Source organism: Selaginella moellendorffii, unplaced genomic scaffold (genome assembly GCF_000143415.4).
Source record: "Selaginella moellendorffii unplaced genomic scaffold, v1.0 SELMOscaffold_62, whole genome shotgun sequence".
NCBI classification, from domain to species: domain Eukaryota; kingdom Viridiplantae; phylum Streptophyta; class Lycopodiopsida; order Selaginellales; family Selaginellaceae; genus Selaginella; species Selaginella moellendorffii.
The window spans coordinates 644,672-658,732 of record NW_003314323.1 but is presented as its reverse complement, the minus strand read 5'-3'; the positions used below and the strand labels follow the sequence as shown (position 1 = coordinate 658,732).

General features: G+C 50.3%; 5 protein-coding genes and 2 non-coding genes across 7 annotated transcripts; 6 read left to right on the top strand and 1 right to left on the bottom strand.

The window, feature by feature from the left end:
• The first annotated feature begins 65 nt into the window (after positions 1 to 65).
• On the top strand, positions 66 to 1,943 carry LOC9644437 (elongation factor 1-gamma 2). Its single transcript, XM_002984468.2, has 7 exons — positions 66 to 127; positions 188 to 340; positions 391 to 451; positions 509 to 555; positions 629 to 730; positions 794 to 1,331; positions 1,393 to 1,943. Exons 1-7 carry the CDS (start codon positions 116 to 118, stop codon positions 1,770 to 1,772), a joined length of 1,293 nt encoding a protein of 430 aa, XP_002984514.1. The 5' UTR covers positions 66 to 115; the 3' UTR covers positions 1,773 to 1,943.
• A 39-nt stretch (positions 1,944 to 1,982) lies between these two features.
• Positions 1,983 to 2,054, top strand: TRNAD-GUC. The gene has a single exon. It is a non-coding gene; the product is annotated as a tRNA-Asp (tRNA).
• A 199-nt stretch (positions 2,055 to 2,253) lies between these two features.
• Positions 2,254 to 3,558, top strand: LOC9644436 (epoxide hydrolase A). Its single transcript, XM_002984467.2, has 5 exons — positions 2,254 to 2,409; positions 2,460 to 2,683; positions 2,741 to 2,911; positions 2,961 to 3,208; positions 3,257 to 3,558. The coding sequence occupies exons 1-5, from the start codon at positions 2,337 to 2,339 to the stop codon at positions 3,495 to 3,497; spliced, it is 957 nt and encodes a 318-aa protein (XP_002984513.1). The 5' UTR covers positions 2,254 to 2,336; the 3' UTR covers positions 3,498 to 3,558.
• A 1-nt stretch (position 3,559) lies between these two features.
• TRNAD-GUC lies at positions 3,560 to 3,631 on the top strand. Its single transcript has one exon. It is a non-coding gene; the product is annotated as a tRNA-Asp (tRNA).
• A 605-nt stretch (positions 3,632 to 4,236) lies between these two features.
• On the top strand, positions 4,237 to 5,035 carry LOC9644435 (neo-calmodulin). The gene is made up of 4 exons (XM_002984466.2): positions 4,237 to 4,426; positions 4,521 to 4,678; positions 4,756 to 4,836; positions 4,898 to 5,035. Exons 1-4 carry the CDS (start codon positions 4,312 to 4,314, stop codon positions 5,033 to 5,035), a joined length of 492 nt encoding a protein of 163 aa, XP_002984512.1. The 5' UTR covers positions 4,237 to 4,311.
• Positions 5,036 to 6,423: 1,388 nt separating this feature from the next.
• Positions 6,424 to 7,538, top strand: LOC9644253 (polygalacturonase). The gene is made up of 5 exons (XM_024689495.1): positions 6,424 to 6,706; positions 6,757 to 6,838; positions 6,894 to 7,005; positions 7,059 to 7,184; positions 7,314 to 7,538. Exons 1-5 carry the CDS (start codon positions 6,565 to 6,567, stop codon positions 7,536 to 7,538), a joined length of 687 nt encoding a protein of 228 aa, XP_024545263.1. The 5' UTR covers positions 6,424 to 6,564.
• A 1,427-nt stretch (positions 7,539 to 8,965) lies between these two features.
• LOC9644251 (AUGMIN subunit 5) lies at positions 8,966 to 12,136 on the bottom strand. The gene is made up of 10 exons (XM_024689558.1): positions 11,431 to 12,136; positions 10,841 to 11,350; positions 10,643 to 10,781; positions 10,434 to 10,583; positions 10,175 to 10,384; positions 9,920 to 10,105; positions 9,697 to 9,856; positions 9,440 to 9,635; positions 9,252 to 9,384; positions 8,966 to 9,190 (listed from the first exon to the last, which is right to left on the bottom strand). Exons 1-10 carry the CDS (start codon positions 12,000 to 12,002, stop codon positions 9,059 to 9,061), a joined length of 2,388 nt encoding a protein of 795 aa, XP_024545326.1. The 5' UTR covers positions 12,003 to 12,136; the 3' UTR covers positions 8,966 to 9,058.
• Between the last annotated feature and the right edge of the window lie 1,925 nt (positions 12,137 to 14,061).

Below are 14,061 nucleotides of genomic sequence, written 5' to 3'. Positions count from 1 at the left end.
TGCTCTCGGATATTCGCCGGATCTGAACAGACGGCGGGGATGCGTCCAAACGAGCCCTAGATGAAGATTTATTGGCGGCTAGGGTTAACAACGAGGAGGGCCGAGCGCGAGCGCGATGGCGGGACTGGTGCGTGATTGCTTCTCTTTCCTCGTCGATTTGCAGGCGCTCAGCTGAATTCTCGCGCAGGTGCTCCATGTGAATGCCGGGATCAACAAAAATGCGCACAAAGTTCTCATCGTGGCCGAGATTGTGGGAGTCAAGGTCGATCTGGTTCCTGATTTCGAGATGGGAGTGAGCAACAAGACGCCCGAGTTCTTGAAGCTGAATCCGTTGGGAAAGGTGAGAATTTTGGATGAGCGCTGGGCGATTTGTGATGAATTTTCTTTTAGGTGCCCGTGCTAGAGACACCGGATGGTCCGATCAGTGAGAGCAATGCGATTGCTAGATACGGTGAGAAGATCCTGGTTTTGGCAAGAGAGGTACTAACATTGTTTGCTGGATTTTCAGTGGCCAATCTCAAGGGAAAACTGACCGGGTCGACACTGTATCAGACTGTAAGTAGCATTGTTGTGCTTCTATCTTCCATGTCTAGGTTCTATGTTTACGTTTTTGCTTTTTTCTCTCTAGGCCCTCGTTGATCAGTGGATTGACTTCGCGACTACCGAAGTCGATACCAGCTTGGGGAGGTGGTTGTATCCACGCTTTGGATACCTCCCTTACGCGCCAGAGGTTCGTACTTTGCTCCTTCTAGCTGTTCTCCAGGCGTTTGTGACTTGTGTAATTCTTGTGAAGGTGGAAGAGCATGCCATTGAGGCGATCAAGCGGGCTTTCGGTGCCCTCAACAGTTACCTCGCATCTCGGACATATCTCGTGGGTCACTTCGTTACCCTGGCGGACGTAATCACGATCTGCAACTTGACCTGGGGATTCCGGTCGGGAGTTTTTTCGGAGGAGTTCATGGCCCCTTTCCCTCACGTCGAGAGATATTTCTGGACCGTTTCCGCTCAGCCGGCGTTCAAGAAAATCCTCGGAGAGATTGTCCGTGGTTCAGTGGAGGTCCCCCCTCCCCCTGCCAAGGGACAGGCACCGCGAGGCTCGCAGACTCCAAGGCCATCAAAGGCGAAAGCGGAGGCTCCCAAGCCCAAGCCCAAGGAAGAGGCGCCACCCAAGCCGAAAGAGGAGGCCCCGGCCGCTGATGAGGAGGAGGCTCCCAAGCCGAAAGCCAAGAATCCTCTCGACTTGCTGCCACCGAGTCCCATGGTTTTGGACGACTGGAAGAGGCTCTACTCCAACACCAAGGCCAAGGACTTCGCAGAAGTTGCTCTCAAAGGTACAAGTGGTGTTTCCATTGATCGCTTGAAAATGCTGATTTTGATCCCAAATCTTTGCAGGATTCTGGGAGATGTATGACCCCGAGGGATACTCCCTGTGGTTCTGCGACTACAAGTACAACGATGAGAACACGGTGCCTTTCGTGACGATGAACAAGGTGTCGGGATTCCTGCAGCGCATGGATTTCATCCGGAAGTACGCGTTCGCCAAGATTTGCATCCTGGGCGACCAACCGCCGTTCAAGATCAAGGGGGTGTGGCTGTTCCGGGGGCCGGAGATCCCGCAGCAAGTCAGGGACGAGTGCTACGATCTGGAGCTGTACGAGTGGACCAAGGCCGACCCCACGGATCACGTCCACAAGGAGCGCATCAACGCTTACTTCGAAGAGCCGGACGTGATTGAGGGCGAGAAGCTGCTCGAGGCTAAGTGCTTCAAGTGAAGAGAGGCGGTGTTTTGTTTTTGGCTGGCTTTTATATTCTATACGGTCGTATTCTTTTTTGTTCCTGCAGTAGAGTTTCCATCAATCACACCTTGGGTGATTGCGAAGCAACGCATGATCAGATGTGGTAACTCGCTGCCAAGAACAAAGTGTGGAACTCGCGACGATTTTATAGCATTTCTAAAACGTCCCGGTTGTCTCCTGTCTAGTGTCGTTGTAGTATAGTGGTGAGTATTTCCGCCTGTCACGCGGACGACCCGGGTTCGATCCCCGGCAACGGCGAGAGTAGGATTGGTGTTTAATCCTTATCATGCCATATAGAAAGCAAAGATTTTCCCGCTACGTAGAGAAGAAGAATTTTTTCAAGAGGTTTAAGATACTGGTGTATCATTGGCAACAACAAACCAATAAATTCGATTCATTTCATGATCATGAGAGTTTGCGCTCGAGGTCATGGACTCGTGGAGTCGATCATCATACGTCAGGTTGGCATTGACGGCGTTTTTTTATGCTTGTTTCACTGTGGAATCTTAGCGCAAAGAGTTCTTGCATTCTTCACTGGCCATGGCGGAAGGAGCCACGCACCGCATTATCGACACAAATGGGATTAAGATGCATATCGCGGAGATGGGGTCAGGTAAAACAGAAAGGAGAGAAAGATGAATTTTGCGACAATGGTTTGATCAGGAGGGCCGACTGTGCTGCTGCTCCATGGCTTCCCTGAGACGTGGTATACATGGAGGTTCCAACTCAAGGCGCTGGCGGACGCTGGATTCCACGCCGTTGCTCCAGACTTGCGAGGCTTTGGGCTCACCGAGTGTCCCAAGGATTCATCCGGCAACTTGAAGCTCTCGCCCCTGGATCTCCTGGGAGACATTGTGGGTCTCGTCTATGCCCTTGGAGAAGACCCAGTACGTGATCCTTGATGAGCTCTTCCTTCCTACTGTTTGTAATCCTCTCGATCGTAGGTGTTCGTTGTTGGTCATGACATTGGAGCATTCATCGGCTGGAACATGTGTCGCATGAGGCCGGATCTAGTGAGAGCCTATGCCTCTCTTGGAGTTCCCTTCACGGGAGCCGGAGGAGCTCCACCTTTTGGATTTCCCACGGAAGAAGGATTCTACGTGAATCGCTTTGCTGTAAGTCCGTGAATGCTGCTGCTCACGGCTGATCTATAATTCGTTCCAGGTGCCTGGGCGAGCCGAGAAAGACTTTGGTCGATTCGACACGGCCACCGTGCTCAAGAACATTTACACGCTTTTTTGCCGGTCCGAGCTCCAGATCGCCGGGCCTGACGAGGAGATCATGGATTTGGTCACCACCTCGGACACCACCCCGAGTTGGCTCACCGAGGAGTTTATCAAAGTCCAGTCGGAGCTCTACGAGAAGTCCGGTTTCGAAGGCCCGTTGTGCTTCACGTATCGCAATCTCATGAGGTTTGTACGCGCGTTTCCTGGATCGAGTTTGATCCATTTTGGGCGCAGGACGTTTGAGCTCTTGGCTCCCTGGATCAACATGCCAGTGACGAGCCGCTGCCTCTACATCACTGGCAAAGACGACTACGTGCGCAAGGTCCCGGGCCTGGACGAGTACGTGACCGGCGGTGGAATGAAGCGAGACGTTCCCAACCTTGTCGATGTCGCTGTTGTTCCCGGCGGCCATTTCGTGGAGGAAGATTCGCCCGAGGAAGTGAACTCCTTGCTCATACACTTCTTCAAAGAGTAAAGCATCGCCATTGCCAATCCGGACATTTAACAATAAATATTTTGGTCTACTGACTGTCTAATGTTGTTGTAGTATAGTGGTGAGTATTTCCGCCTGTCACGCGGACGACCCGGGTTCGATCCCCGGCAACGGCGAGAACTTTTTTCAACATGACAGATGTTTATCTGAGCACAACTTTGATAATTGTGCTTGGTTGGAACTAACAAAGCTTGTACGGCGGCGCACCGCGCGTCGTGGATTTACAATTCGAATGATATATACCGCGCGTCATCCTCTCGCGGCAGTGACGACATTGTATCTATTGCCATCTATATCGATTCCCTGCGAGGAGGATCCCGAAGGATCTGTGGACTTTTGCGAGCTTGCGCGTGATTGCTCTCCACTGCTGCCCACCAATTTCGAGCGACTGGCCTCCGTGCGATTGCTCCCAAGCGCAAGAAGAAGCAGTACTGCCAAGAGCAATGCGTGAAACTTGCGAGCCATGACAAATGGATGGGAATACCTCGCGGTTTTATAGATCGCAGCGACTGGTTCCACTCCAATCGGTCGGACAAGGTCAGCGTGCGAACGAAGAGCGTGCTGCTTCTTCCGACTCGAATTTTAAAAGACTTTCCACGTAAAAATCGAGAGTTCGTTCCACCTTCTACAAAGCATAAGTTAGATCGTTTTACGTGATAACTCTGGCAGAGGCAAGAAGGAAGTTTGCTTACCATGACATGTCATTGTAACACAAACCGGATCATTTCAGAAACTTACACATTGGAGTTGAACCAGAATATGCTCGCTTTGTAACTGCCACAATTGGCGCAGCAGCATGGAGGCGTCCGAGACGAGCACTGCCAGCCAAGACAAGATCATCGAGGGGCTCACCGAGGAGCAACTGCGAGAGTTCAGGGATGCCTTCAGCCTCTTCGACAAGGATGGAGATGGTACTCTTCTTGTCTTTCTGAAAAAAAAAAAAAAAGCAACTGAAAATGAAGCGAAAGAGAAAACACAAACTTACACACTCGTCACCGTCGCCAGGATCCATCACCACCAAGGAACTGGGCATTGTGATGCGTTCCTTGGGACAAAATCCCAGCGACACGGAGCTCCTGGACATGATCAACGAGGTGGATGTCGATGGCAACGGCACAATCGACTGGACAGAGTTTCTGGTGCTCATGGCCCGAAAGATGAAGGTATGTATCCTTGTCGCGCAGAGCTTCTTGGGACAAGCTGAGTGATGCTCCCCCAGATCTTTCCATGATCTTCACAGGACGCAGATGCCGAAGAAGATCTCAAGGAAGCCTTCACAGTCCTGGACAGAAACAGAGATGGTTTTATCACAGAGATTGAGGTAACGAGAAAAAAGAAAAGCTGTCTTTTTCTCTTTTTTATACGTACGTATTCCCTCGCAGTTAAAGCATGTTATGCACCAGCTCGGCGAGTCGTTCACGGACGAAGAGATCGCAGACATGGTGAGAGAAGCTGACACAGACAAAGATGGCAAAGTTAGCTACCCCGAGTTCGTAAAGATAGTCATGCCAAGGCAATAAGAAAACTGGTGAAGTACCTGACTTATAGTAGTAAAAGCTCGGGTTTGCTGCGTAACTGACTTTTGCAGATTTTCTCCCATGTAGCGAGCTAACGTCGAGATAGCCACGCCAGGCACGTTGGTGTCAGTGGACGATAGGACTGACGGCAATCTTGGTGTTGTCCCGGTTTCCCTGTCTTAAACACTCTAAACCGGTGCACAATGCGTTCGGCATTTTGAGCATTTTAATACGATGCCGCGAAGAATCGTGTCTCAGCTCCGGACGGTACAGCAGCACACCCGGCATTCTTTGCGTTTCTTCCTGTTCCCGGTCCCCTGGTTTCGCTGGACGCCTACACACCGTCATATGCCTTTGCTCCCGTCGTCGGACATGCTGTTGCCGTCCTGCTGCTGCTGGAACAGCAATGACGACGAGTTCATTGTTCCTGCTGCTACTTGTAACGACGGCGTGCATGATGAGAGACGCGTCGTCGATCACAAAAGCACCGCCGCCCGACTTGCTGCCGCCAGGTGAAAGGCCTCTGTCTTGGCAGCCACCTTTTCAGTCGAGTTCGCCAGCACCAGATGGACCACAGCAGCAGGAAAGTAGCAGCCGTCCACCTTTTGCTTTTGAGCCGAATCCCAGCTTTTTCCCGAATCCACCCCAGTCCAGTCCACAGCAGACTCCCGGCCCAGCATTCGTGATAGAACCTCTTGCACCTGGTGCTGCTAACGATCACAGACTGGCGTCTCTAGCTCCACAGGCGTCCGACCTGTCGTCGCTTGCGCCGTCGTCTTTTGATTTTATAGCACCCGCTCCGCCGACGTCTTCTCTCAGACCGCCGCCACCTTCGACTGGACGCAGAGAATACGAAGGGGTCTTCAGCGTGGATGACTTTGGAGCCATTGGGAACGGCATCGCAAACGACACCCAGGTACGTACACGATGCTCATCCTGTTTCATTCACGAAGCAGGGCCGTGGTTAGTGCAGTCCTTTATCAGCACCTGGCAGCGGGCATGCCGGCAAAGGAAAAACAAAAGCTCTATGATGCTGGTGCCAAGTGGGAAAGTTTACCTCGTGTATCCAGTCACGCTAAAAGGTCCATGCCAAAACAACTTCACTTTACAGGTATGGCTTGCGACGACGCCTCTCACCTTTATATCAAAATAATACCAGATAGATGGGAGCGTCATAGCACCTGATAACCGGAATCTGTGGAAAGGCTTCGACATCCAGACATGGATTCTCATAAAAAGAGTCACGAACTTTAGACTGGTTGGAACGGGTACAATTGACGGGAAAGGCCAAAACTGGTGGATGCAGTCCTGCAAGCGCAACGTTAACGAAGTAAGCTTTTGCATCGAGACGTTAAAAAGACAGACTACTCACCTCTTTTTTTCTTAGCCATGTCGACGAGCACCTACAGTAAGTATTCGCCACTGCTTTTTTTCTATAAAGAAACTGGAAGTCTCTTTTCTTGTAGGCACTTACTTTCAGACATTGCCAGCACGTTGAAGTGGACGGGCTGACAATCACCAACAGCCAGCAAATGCATCTTGATCTTTCATCTTGCTCGAATGCAGTTTTGAGGCACTTGACGGTTTCTTCGCCAGAAGACAGTCCCAACACGGATGGGATACACCTCGAACGTTCGGAATCGGTGTCAATAGTCCAAACCACCATTTCCACAGGTACTTGTTGTTGAAAGTTCGAAAGGTTTGTTATCTTATTATCCTGATAGGTGACGACTGCATATCCATTGGCCCCGGCACATCACACGTCGTAATAGAGGATGTCTCCTGCGGCCCTGGCCATGGAATCAGGTGCTCAGGCAAGAGCTAGAGTTCGCTGCCTCACCTTTTCTCTTTGATGATGTAGCATCGGAAGCTTAGGGAAGAAAAGGCAAAGTTTCGACCGTGTCTCGCATGTAAAAGTCCGAAACGCTTTCCTAAGAGATACACAGAATGGCCTGAGGATCAAAACATGGGAGGTAAACGAAGTATTACCGACTTTCAAAACGTTGGTTTGCTTGTTCTGTGGCAGGGTGGACGAGGATGGGCACACGACTTCGTCTTCGAACACATTACCATGCTGCGTGTAAAGAACCCGATCCTTATTGATCAATATTACTGCGACCACGAACACTCTGGAACCTGCACGCCAAAGCGGGTAAGCAGGCTTTTATTGAGGTGTATACTTACTTGGAACCGCAGATGGCAGGAGCGTCGAAGCGAGAACTTCTAATAAGCAACGTAAAATATTCAGACATAAAAGGATCCTCTGCTTCACAAGTTGCAGTCATGTTTCGTTGCAATCCGACGAATCCTTGTCATAAGATTTCTCTCGACGACGTGGCCTTACAATACAAGAACAGCCAAGCTAGCAGCTTTTGCCAAAACGCTTACGGATCATCTGCGAGATACGTACTGCCACCGACATGCTTGCTATCTGAAAGCAAGTACAAACAATCCCATTGGAACAGAAACAGGAGTAGACACACCTGAGAAGTCGACCATCTGTTAACGCTATTTTCTAGTGCTTCCAGATTTAAAAGCTGTAGATTGCTCCAATAAAAAACTAGTCAGATTCAGCCGTGATACATCAGCGAAAACGAGAAAGCTCTGTGAAAAAAAATTAACTCATACCTTGCACTAATAACCTGTACAAGAAGAAAGCTCTTGGAGCATTTCTTGTTTTCGAAGTAGGACTTGATCTAGTGGACAATTGACGACGATGAAAGAAGAGCCGCTTTCAGTCTTCGCATCCACCTCCACTGCTCGGTGCCATAGAAGACGAGTCCCATCCATCAAAAAACTTCAAAGCGTGAGTCAATGCGTCCAGGTTCAGCACAGCTTCGATGTCTTGCTTTCTCTTCTTCAAATGACTGCAAACAACACGCAAGCTCGCATGAATTCCTGACAAAAATCCCAGTGGACAACGTACTCTATATAAACCTTGGCAGCATGAACCTCCTTCCGAGGCTTCTCACCTCGTTTGTACATATTCCTTAGTGCCGAGATAGAATCCTCGTTTCTATGAAAGAAACGCTGGGTGTTCTTTCTGTCATCTCTTAAGCTGCAACAAGAAAAGTTTCCACAACTTAACTTAGTGAGCACGAAAACCTCTCGGAGAAAAGTCTTACGTCCTTCGTGTCATACGCTCTCTTTCTCTGGGTGATGGAACTTCGGTGCTGATGTTCCAGGCGCCCCACATTTCCGGCCTCGCAAAAAACCTGCTAGGCCTTTGGATCTGAAAAGAAGAAACGAGTAAACAAACAAACTTAAAAAGAAAAGAGAAAACAAAAGCTTACCCGGAACATCCTCGGCGCATCCTCGGCCTTGGCACCAGAAGGACGAGGCTGTCTCTTAAGTTTCGGAAGATACCAGCACTGGAGAGCCCGGAGCTTTGGGTCGTGAACGCGAGTTTCCACGGTACAGATGTTATCCAGCTTCATGTGTGACACCTCCCGGGTAAACTTTGGATTCACCCTGCTAACAGGCGCGCTCCTCCATTTTATAGGACGCTTCTCAAGTGGATCGGCAGTGGACTCAATATCCACAAAGTCATGGATTTCTTTGGCCTACACAGGAAATAAAACCCCTCACCATTCTCATCCTTGGATCTATCCCGGTGCTCCAGGAAAATCAAGACCAGAACGCGACGACGCCGGACATCGAGCAGGACCGAATCGAAGAAACCGGAAATCGAAGAAAATGCCCATACATGTTGCGGCGGCGGCGGCATGACGTGATCCCCCGGATCATAGTTCACGGGATAGCCGATGCGGCCCGCTGTGGCGACACGCACAGCGGGATGCATTGTGACGAACACGGCGTGCGATCAAATCGCCGAGCTCCAAGAACCCTAAAGAGTCCTAGCCCTAATTTTGAGGCGCCAAATTGGCGAATATTCCCCAATAAGGTCGCAACGGTTTTTAATGCTTACGTGGCAACGGTAAATTGTATACTTCCACTACTTTTGAAAAAAAAATTGAGCTTAGACGCTTTACAGAAGGAAGAGCGCTTCTTCCCATCAAAATCTCGTCACAGCAGCTGCTTTTCATAAAAGGCGTTTTGGAGCTGCTTGACGTGAGCGAGCCAGGCAGCAGCGTTTTGGCCATCGACCGTGATCCAATCCACCGCGGTTGCGGCTGGCTGCTCCCACCACTCGTTCACCTGCGCGAGAAGAAGTAAATCTCGTGTCAAATCCAGATGATGAAACGAGGCGTAAGTTTACCAAGCCGCGAACTCGATGGCAATCTTCCAGGCACTTGTGCGCTTCGAGGACCGCGTGTTTGAGACTCGGTAGCCATTCCTCGAGAGCAATGAGCTCCTGCTCTTTGGTTGTCACAGCACACGCATTCGCAGTTCTGGAGCAAAGCATCCAAAGGAGTGAGAATTGGAAATGGTGTTTTTGTTCTTTACTTTTCGTAGTCGGGTCTGGAGATGTTTGCTGCTGTCAAAAGAGCTCGTCCGCTGCCAACGAGGTCTCTCAGCGTCTGAACCAAGTTGATGGAGCGCGCCAGGTTTTCCAGAAGGCTCGCCGGAGAAGAGCAAGGCTTGAGACAGAACCTCAGCGCTTCCACAATGGCTATCATGCCAGCATCTTGTGCTTCAGCTCCTACAATACGGAAAAAAAAGAAAAAGAAAACTTGTTTGACAGATGAAACAAATTTACATACCTTGCGAGTATTGTGATGCTGCAGCTATCCGGCAGATTGACGCCATCGCTGAAGGGTCGCCTGCACCAGCTCTGGCAGCAACCATGTCGGCATTTCTCTCCGCTGCCGCTATCGCTTCAGGGCCTAGCATAGAGCTGATTCCCATGGCTTCAACGAGTGCCTGTAGTTTTTTAAAAAACAAACCAGCCATGAGCAGAGAAAGAAAAAGTTCCAATTCACACACCTGAGGTGTGACAGGCAGCATATACAGCCGGTTGTCCGGGCTTCTCTGAAAAATGGTGGCTTCTCTTTCTAAGAGGTCCTGAGCACCCACGGTCTTCTCTTGTACCATATTACAGACAGGAAGTATTGTGTTGGCAGAATGCTCGAATGCTACGGCTGGATGTTGCTCCCACGCAGCAGCAGCTGCCTACAAATTATTCGTGAGATTTTTTCCAGACTGCCAAACTTGCCTATGAAATGCTAAGCTGCTGCTTACCATATTAGCTCGGATCAACGCCGTGTAAACAGATTCCAGCTCCCTGCGGCGGGCGTCGAACTCCTCGATTCTTTTCCACTTCTGCCTCAGGGAATCCTCCGCTTGTTTTCTTTCTTCGCATAGCTTTTTCAAACGTTGAACCTCCGACATGAGTGTCGCTACGCTTGCCTTGACACCAGCTAACTGCCGCTCCTTGGCCCACACCTCGCACTAAGTAACAAACGGCCTAGCTCGACGCACGAAATAGAAGATTAGTTACCTCCAGTTGGCGAAGCCCTCCCTCGTTCTGGACGTAGTCGAGCTCCGTTCCACCACTGAGCGACTTGATTAACTTGTCGCTTGCAGCTTTGGCCTCCGCAGCTTCGTTCAGAGCTTCTTCCGTTGCCATAAACTGCTGAACATGAGCTTTCTGCAACGCAAAAGACACTTTCATGACTAGAAGAAAGATAAAAACAACTTGCATTATACCTGTCTCTCGCGAATCTGCCAATTCGTTCTCCTATTAGACATCTCCAATCCAATTTTACCGCTAAGCTTCTTGCCCAGTGGTGAATCTTCTGGCTCAGTGGACAAATCGTCCACTATTTCGTTGTTCTCGTACTTGTACCTGGTACAAACACCAAGTTAGAATCCTACACCTCATGCAGATTAGCAGCACTCACAAACCTTAGCTTCTCCGCGTCCGCTCGGATGTCGATCCTCTCCGTTTCTTTGGTGATCAAAGCAACGACTCGAGCAGTATAAGTCGCCATCGCCCGCAAGAGCTGCGTTGGATTCTTCAAGAGGCTCAATGCAGCCTCCCTGATATCCTCAGCCACGCCTTCTCCATCCTCAAACCCGAGCTTTGCAACCTCGGTGGCCTGAGCGTCACCTTGGCTCTCTCGTCCTTCGTACGAGGGAAACGAGAGCGTGATCTTCTCAGTAAGCTGTGCCGATAGCAGCTCGCATGCCTTTCTTATACTCCTTTCCTGCGCAGTCTCTATGAGGATCTGATCGTCACCTTTGATCGACGTTGCATACACTGTGTCTTGCTCTTTCTTGGACTCCGCAAGCTTCCCTCTTTGTGCCTCTCGAGCACGGTCGACATACCTTGCCAATCTTCGCCGGTACTCGGCAAAGATCCGCACAGTCTGCTCGCATCGCTGATCGAACGATTCAAGCTGGACTTGTTTGTGCCTGGTTTCCAAGAAAGAAAAAAGAAGAAAAAAAGGTAAGAACTTAGTTCTAAAGAACTTCGAGAGATCTATAGTTCTTACCTCGAATTAAACTTGTCATCCAGAACTCGCTGGCGCTCGCCCTCCTCGCGAGAGAGATCCAGCATCCTGCTCTTCACGTCCTTTTGCAGCCGCGCCATCACACCTTTCAATCTCTCCACCTCCTTCTCCGCGGAATCCCTCTCCGCGAGAGCTCGCTCCTTCGAATCATCGCCCTCCAGAGCCTTGCTCTCGCGTTCTTTCTCCTCCTTGGCAGCGGCAGCGGGGGTCTTCTCTCCCCTCCCCTTGAATTTCCCATCGCCTCTCTTCTTCCCGGCCTTGGTGGTGGCAGCGGCGCCGCCCTCCTCCCTGGCTTTCCCATCGCCACTCTCTTCCGCGGCGCCACTGCTCCCGCCATGGACGAGGATGTTCCGCCGCACAGTCTCCACCGTCTTGTCGGATTTCACCCTCTCCACCAAGAACTTCCACACGGGCAGCATATTTCCGCGGCACAGCCGCCGCAGCGCCTCGGGCGACGGCAATGCGTGATCCCCAGCCGATCTGTAGCCGATCTCCTCTTGCAGCCATGCCAGGATCGCCTCCGCCTGTGGCGCAGCCGACGCAGCTCCCTGCATTTGCCCGAATCAACACTGTTCGCTGCTACTAGAATGCAGTATCCCAAAATGCCAGCGCCGACGGCGAGATCCGGGCCTCATCCCTGCGCTCAACACCTTGATCACCCAAGGACGGTCACTAAGCCCTAGACCCATACCCGTACAACTCATGGAGTTTAAAATCTACCGTATGTTTTTAGGGTTCTATAGAAACTTGGCCTTCGTACAGTTTATCTACCGTACAGTTTCTTACATGCGTTTTAGAAAGGCCTAAACTTGGTGTCCTTCGTCGCCAGTAGAGCATGCTCGAGGTAGGGAACCGCACTTCTACGCGTTATAGAAGCACCACGATCAACTTTGACCTCCATAGATTGCAGGTTTAACTCTTCGAATCTGCTCCTCTGCACCAAAAAGCCCAGTGTAATTCGTTTCGCCTGCAACCGAGTGAGTCTCGCAGGGACATCATCTTTAAACATGAGGACAGGTACACAGTACTCGCCACCTTGTAGCACGCAAAATATGAGCTCAGTCTTTCAACGTTGCAACTGTTGGTCGACTCCCCGATTAGAGCAAACCTGGAGGAACTGCTGGCTGGTTTCATCAGAGCCCGGATAGAGGGCGAAAGCAAACAGCGAACGTCTTCTCCTGGCCTTCCTTTTCCCACCGGCCACTTGTCAATGCCCTTGGGTATTGTTAGCATGAGAAAGAACTGCCAAATCAATCGTGAGCTTGAGCATTACCACAAAGACAAGGTTACCTTTTTGCAGATTGCAAAATCGGTAATAAGCAAGTGCGCCACCTTGATGGCTTCGCTACTAAGCACGATTAACTTAGTTGCAAATACATATAACTCACCTTAACGAGCTTGAACGTAGAACCATAGCACTGACTTGTATAAACAAGGCAGTCACGATTTATTGCCAACTCGATAATGTCAAATGCCCCGCGGATCAGCCGAGTCGCGCCGGTGGCCATGAGCGCCCCTGCCATTTTAAACACCTCCTGCAAACCCATGCCGGATAGTGTTGGTCCGTCCTTAGCATCCATAGACACTAGAAACAAGACGGTTACGGAAAGCACGAATGAATGATCCGGCCTCACCAAGGAAAGCTCTTCCACAATAGACAAGTGCAGAGCAATCATCTGGCACGTCATCAAGAGACACTGCAGATCCAGCATGGACGGAAAGAGTTACGACTACCGGTCGTGCTGCATGGACCAACAGTGGTTCGCAACCTGATCAAGGTTTCCGAGCTGCAGTTCGAAAGAAGGGCGGCTCACCTAGGATGTGAAAATCATAACTGGTGCTTGTTAGCTTACCAACAGCATGAGCATTTAGGCCTTCCATAAACCCAGTGAACACCACAGTTGGGTGTTGCATACAAAATGAGCGAAAAAAAGGAGTTACCAGATGCGCAAAACGTTCTAGCTGCTCGCCAAACCCGATGAGCAGCTCCAGGACTTCGCCCTTGGAGCGTGAATCAAAGCAAAGAGCGGCACTGGGCTCCAGAGTAGGAAACGACTTGTTGTCAAGCTCATAGCAGCATCTTATGATAAGGGATAGCAAGACTCGACAACTGCTCCAAAGCACCCGTGAATAAAACAGAAATGAATCTCTAGTTAGCCTACCGAGGACCCCGAAAGCTTGCATAAACTGGCAGCAAAAGCAAAGTCAGCCAGCTCCTTTCTCTGCTTACCCGGATAAGTAAACTGGGTTTCACATCCTTCCGCTTGATCTCCAACAGGACGTCCGTGGATTTCAACTGTGCCATCTACTATGAAAGCAAATACCTAACAGGGTTTTGCTTTATATGTTAAACTTTACCCTTCCTTAAAGCGAGTAATTTTGTCCCTCTTTTTTATTAACTTAAGCTGACACCGAACACATCTTTTATTTCATGAAGATAGAACACACCTTCGGAGAAGCAAGCAACAGAGTCAGAGTCAGGCTGTTTTCTAGCCTGAATACGTTGGGCAGTTTGAGAATCTGCACGGTGCATCACAGATGCATCTTCCAAACAGGGTGCAGCTCCCGCCCTTGCACTTGACGCATCGCTGGCCCGCTTGGAAGAAATGGCAA